The 6,843-nt window shown below is 33.3% G+C and overlaps 1 protein-coding gene across 1 annotated transcript in view; it reads right to left on the reverse strand.

The window, feature by feature from the left end:
• LOC147470704 (uncharacterized) overlaps positions 1 to 5,438 on the reverse strand; it is a 9,348-nt gene extending 3,910 nt beyond the window's left edge. The window contains exons 1-4 of the mRNA XM_086542974.1: positions 5,434 to 5,438; positions 1,540 to 1,597; positions 902 to 1,102; positions 10 to 81 (exon numbers count right to left, since the gene is read on the reverse strand). Coding sequence (XP_086399100.1) covers positions 10 to 81; positions 902 to 1,102; positions 1,540 to 1,597; positions 5,434 to 5,438 — 336 coding nt within the window. The remainder of the gene's footprint in view (positions 1 to 9; positions 82 to 901; positions 1,103 to 1,539; positions 1,598 to 5,433) is intronic.
• Between the last annotated feature and the right edge of the window lie 1,405 nt (positions 5,439 to 6,843).

The raw sequence follows: 6,843 nt of genomic DNA on the forward strand, positions 1-6,843 counted from the left end.
GCTCCCCACCTGCAGTTGCGTCATGAAGCTGTACATGAAGGGCGTCGGACAGAAAAGGGGCGAACACGTTGCTCGTTCCTCCTGTCAATGTTGAAGTCAATCAATTAGTGGACGAAGAAATTGCTTTTGAAGAAATTTTTGAAGAAATTGGGTGGGACGAATCTTGTTTCGTTTGTGAGTTTGTTAACTTCTTGATATTTATTTGTAAGTGTTTTCATATTCTTGCACGGAAAATACTGAAGAGAGAGAGAGAAAAAAAAAAAGAAAAGCTAGAAAGATGAAACGAAAGAAAGAAAACAAAGAGATAAGGAGAAAATATATATAGAGAAGGACACGAAGGTAGTGGAATTAAATAAGAGAAATATAAAGGAAAAATTAAAAGTGAATTTAAAGGGAAAGTATAACGAAAAAACAAAAATATACTGAAAGAGAAGGTAAAGAAAAATGAACTGATAGAAAAATAAAAACGTCAAAATCCTCACCTTCAGAGAAAGATAGAAATAGTGAAAGGTAGAAAGATAAACAAGAAGCAAAAAAAAAAAAAAAAAAAAAAAAAAATATATATATATATAATAAAAAAGTCTAGACAGACAGAAATGGATAAATATAGAACAGTAAGACAGAAAGGAAGGTGAGCACGTAAGACACAGACAGCGAAAGCCAAAAAGCCTTCAAACCTTCAAATGAGAGACAGATAGCAAGACACAGTCATAAAAAAGCGAGTAAACAAAGAAAAAGAAAAATTGAGAGCAAGATAGACAGAACGGCAGAAAGACTAAAAAAAGAGAGAGAGAGAAAGAGAAAGAGAGAGAGAGAAAAGAGAGAAAGAGAAAGAGAGAGAGAGAGAGAGACAGACAGACAGACAGAGGAAGCAAGAACGAGAGCGAGAGAGTCTCCACACCTTCATTTGAGTGACGACTTCAGTTTGTGTGATGTTGTAATCCAAGTTGAGGTCATCCATGGACTGCACGACGTACTCCTTATCCTCATCCTTGACATAACCCGCCTCCTCATTCTCTAAACAGCTGTGAGGAGTGACTTTTCCCTCGTTGATGAGGTCGGAGATCGCGCTCTGGATGTTGGTCACGTAGATCGTCCAGATCTGTCGAGGGCGGAAGGGAAAGGGGGAAGGGGGTAGGGGAAAGGGAAGGGGAAGGGGAAGGAGGAGGTGGAAGGGGAAGGGGAAGGGGAAGGGGAAGTGAAGGGGAAGGGGGAAGGGAGGACGAGGAAGGGGGGAAGGGGAAGGGACAAGGAAAAGGGAAAGGAAGGGGGAAGGAGGGAGTGGAAGGGGAAGGGGGAAGGGAAAGGGGAAGGGGAAGGAGGAAGGGGAAGGGACAAGGAAAAGGGAAAGGAAGGGGGAAGGGGAAAGGGGGAAAGCGAGGGGCGAGGGGGAAGAGGAAAGGGTTAGTGTTTAGGTTTCAAAAACGAGACAGCTATTGAGATTCAGACGTCATCCCAAAGCCTAGGTTTAAACTCATGGATGTCACTGGAGTCAAGAAGCCTCCTCTGAGTGCCGAGGCAGCTGGCGAGGCTACTAACCGTACTCCCATTTATATCGTCTGTGTAGTCATCAATATCTTCTTCGTCGGCTGATGTGCTCGCATGTGGTCACCAGAGTACCAACCACGTGACAGGCCGTCGCGTACCACACGCATCTGAGGAATTTCAGTTAGCCGAATTCAACGGGTTGTGACTAAAACCTCCCAACTCTTTCTGTTAGTAAAATTCGAATAGCTTTACGTGACGCAAAATTCAAATCTTCAAGTGAATAAGATTTCAATATTCTACGCGTACGCAAACCACAATAATTCGAGTGACTTAAATTGAACACTACATAGAATAAATATTCGATCTCATACTATAATAAAAACGTCCCTTTGCACTTTAAGTAAACTAAATTGAAGAGAACATATCAGTTCCAAATACGACACTCAAGCTTACCCCGCCCGAAAAAAAGTCAATAATCTTACAAAATTTCGTTTACTTCGGGGGACTGTCCGAGAAACACCAAAAATGAGCCAAAATAAAGATCTGGATTTTTCGTTTATAGAAAATAACGGTTTGAGATCAAAGAAATTAGGTAGAATTAGACACACACTGAAAGGCCTCCCTCGGTTAGAACAGAATAGAAGAGACACCACGGATAATGCAGAAGATCAAAGGGAAATGTTGCCAAAAGTTTTCGAGAAGTACCCTTTCACTTTCCATATCTCGGAAGTTTATTCAATTCTGAGTAATCGATTTAAAAAAAAAAAATAATGTTATCAAATATCAGTAAAAGGAACGTACTCATTTACGATTATCAGACGTACGTTATTTTATATAAGAAAATTAAAACAACTTAACCCGCTTTTGTGTGAAGGGGGTGGGGGGGGGGGGTGGAGGAGGGTTGTAGAGTGAGTCTTTCAGCCGTATTCTAAGTCCCTAAGAGCGCCGTGTACATGACATGAACCTGCCGCGTTTGTGATTCTAGAAACAAGGCGGAGGGGTTCGCTAGCAAAAGCGTTCGGAAGTTAATTGGCAACAATCGTGGGGAACTCCGTGAAAAGGGTAGGCTTGTCAAGATTGTTACACGTGTGATTTGAAAAAAAAAAACAAAAAATTATATTTTTATTGTATTTTTTCTTACCAAGACTTCATATGTTCATACTTCGTTTAGTAAGTTATAGCTATATGGATATATTAGGATATCATTTGTCTAGATGGATTACCAAACACCTTTTAGGGAAAAACTTGGATTATCTGGCTGTTTTGAGTTGTTGTTTACCTTTTGGGCTGACTTTCGAAGGAGGAGTGAAGTTAAATAAATGGTAAAAGTATTCAGGAACTCGTAAAGTTAAAGTATATAATTATATGAAATATGTATACATTAAATTTATATGTATGACATATTAAAGATACGCATATATGTACAGTATATACAAAGACAAAAGTGAATTACCAACGGCGCGTTCGTGAAATGGTTGTCAATTCTGTAACTAGGAACAAGTACAAAGACTGATTCATACCAAAATTATACCATCTTTTGTTAGTGCTACTTATGATTGTAGTTTCTCTTATGAATTTGTCGTTTGGACAGTGCCATTCATCTGAGACATGTTAACTTTGGAACGGTTGGTAAACCTGAAGCAGCTGACAAACATCCCACGCTTTTGCATCCTAGTTTACCGCATTCGTGACATGGACACAACATGAACATGACATGGCCACGACACGCAGAAAACGTCCAAGAATACGGCTGTTTTAAGTTACCTACCCTCAGAGTTAATTTATCAACAATGATGAGAATGATGATGAAAACACACATATATATGTACGTGTGTGTGAGAGAGAGTCTGTGCATTAACACACTATAGTTATTGGTTTCAACACGGAATATTCTTAGTCTTCAACCTAATTCTACCAAAAGCTTTAAATTCATTGCGCGAAAGAAACCATTGGCAAACACACAATCAGAGGACACACCACCTACAGTGACACATATAAAACAAACTTTCCACAGACCACAACCAAGTTCGTTTACATAGAAAAAGAAACTCACATCAAGAATCCACACTTATATGGGAATCACACAAACAAATATGCATATGAAAGTTTATAAACACAAGATGAACTAATCAAACAAAGCCACATACATAGTACCCACAGACAAACACACAGTCAGACAGAAAATCACTTTGCCATAACCTACAAAAACAGCCAAATATCCAAGCAACATACCCTTAATGAAAGACAACAAGTACATAGAATTACCATTACAAACAAGTACACAAAACACAACAGGAACTCACGCAAACCAGAGAGGACACTCGCCAGTGACGTACCGTCTTTAATGCGTAATATCAACTTTGCTCCCGTACAAGCTCATGAACCAATGTTGAATTGTTGCTGCAAAGTCAAGGCCTCCCGCCCCCCGTGGTCAGACTGCGGTTGAAGACGGAGCCTACAGAGTCGCTTTTTATGCAGCAAATGGAAGGACAGTTATGCTTAATGAGAGCAGGGGGGACCTTCTTTCGATTTCACATAAGGCATAATATAAATTCAGGCAATTGTCGGCCCAAGCATGTGATGGTTTCGCCTCACGTGAGGACTCACACGGCATCCGTTCCTACACCCACACACTCCCCGACCACAAAACCCCCCACCCACCCCACCCCACCCACACCCAATATAAAAATATAAAAACTCTCTATAATAAATAAATATAATATATAACTATATATATATATTAAATTATAATGTATCATATATATATAAAAAACTATACTGTCAGTATATTATCTATATCTATCTAACAAAAAATAATATAAATAACTCTAAAATTAAAAAAACCACTATAAATATATAATAATATCAAAAGAAAGTAAGTACAAATACACTCATATAATCTAAAACAAAACAATATCAAAACAAAAATAAAACACACAAACAATAAACTACACCCAACAAACAAACATACAATAAAACACCTACAACTACAGCCTCAAATAAATAAATACACAAACTACTAAAAAACACAACAAAAAAACTCCCAAACAAACCCCCACACCACACCCACCCCCAACAACAACCAAAATCTATCAATACACACACACTAACAAACTAAAACATCAACACACATAAACAAAAACAAATACAAATCATTATAACACAACAACACCCAACACCCAAACCCACAAACACAAAACACTAAAAAAATCACACAAAAACACACACAAACACAAAAAAACACAATAATGCCCCCCATATATATTTTAACACACACAAAACAAAACCACCCCCAACCTCCCAATCTACCCACCCCACCCCCCTCCAATAACAAAACACACATCTCACACACACACACAATAAATATATCTCTCTGCTTGCGCGCTTAGTTTACCGATTGTGCTGTACCTCTCTCCATAAATAAAACACACACAAACAAACACACACACAACACAAACACAAACACACACAAACATACAAATCTGTTAGTCAGTGCCACACATCATAAAATCTCAGCCTCACTATATATTTTAATTAATATTTTTTTCATATAAATTAACAAAGTATCTATGAAAAATATATATATATATAACACACTAACATTAGTATGTATATTGATACATATATATATATTATTATATATATATATATATATATATATATATCTAAATATATATGTATAAATACATACAATAAATATATATACAGAAATACTGTATATTTATATATAATTAATATAACATAATACATATACATAAATTACACCCATACATCTCCCAATATATATTTATAAATATCTACTATATATATATACCCCCCTATATATATATCAATTGAATTATATATATGTGTGTGAGAATATTTATATTCATATTATATAATAAATAAAAAATATATATATATATATATATATATACTATATATCTAAATATATATACCTCTCACCCCATATCCCCCATATTAATATGCCTATACTGTCCATATAGATCAATATATCTTATATTATATATATATATATATATATACTAACGCACCGCATACCATATCCGCACACTTCTAGCTACTATGAGTGAGTGTTGTGTTGTTGGTGAGTAGAGTGAGTGTGTGTATTTATATTCTTATATAATATTAATTAAATATATATTATCTTTCTATATTTATATATATTTCAATATACCATTTAACTCTATCATTATATTCATATAGTATATATAAAATTACTAATATATACTATAAATATGTCATTATGTTCACGTCACGTGAAACTCGACTATATTCTATTCCTAGTACTATATATACTCATATATGACATGCAAGATATCTCTATATACTCACAGCGCTCTGAGAGCTTCCACATTACAGCCTATGCTGACCAAACGAAGCCAAACTCTATTTGCGTCCACAGAGAGAAGCAGCGAATGAGTTACGCTGGACACAGGATACCCACGGTGGTTCTCCTTTTCCTTTCCATAACTTATCCGTTTTTCTTTTCCATAACTTATCCGCTCAGTGTAATTCAATAATCAGCAATGTATTAGTTTGTTTTTTCTAATTTTACACGAAAGAGTAGTACCGCTAAATTATGTCGTATTCAAAAAGAGATTGCTATTAGGAATATCGTTATGTGGCTAGCAACTGTTTTAAGTTATAAATTTTATTCGTTTTAATTATGGCGTTGGATCGGACTGATCGAACACGCATTATAATACATTACATATATGATATGTATATATGTATATATATATATAAATATATATTTATGTTATATATATATATATATATATAATTATATATTTATATATTTATATATATATATAATAATATATTTTATATTATTTATTTATATATGTATGTATGTATTTAAATATATTATATATATATATATATTATATATATAGATATATATATCTATATATTATATATACATATACATTTATTTATTTATTTATATTATATACTGCAGATATCAATATATATATATATTATAATAATTATATATATATATATTATATACATATAACAAATATAAATATAAAATAAATATATATATTATATATATATATATATATCTATATATATATATATTATATAAATATATATATGATATTTTTATTTGTATTTATATGTATATATATATAAATAAAATTATAAATATAATATATATTATATATTATTTATCTATATATATATATTATATAATATATATTATCTATTATATATATTTGTGTTGTGTGTGTGTTTATATATATATATATATATATATATATTATTATATATATATATATATATTATATATATATATAAATATTTGTGTGTGTTGTGTGTGTGTGTGTATATAATATATCTATATATATA

Source organism: Penaeus japonicus, unplaced genomic scaffold (assembly GCF_977035675.1).
Source record: "Penaeus japonicus unplaced genomic scaffold, GWHDUDI00000001_assembly GWHDUDI00000013, whole genome shotgun sequence".
NCBI classification, from domain to species: Eukaryota; Metazoa; Arthropoda; class Malacostraca; order Decapoda; family Penaeidae; genus Penaeus; species Penaeus japonicus.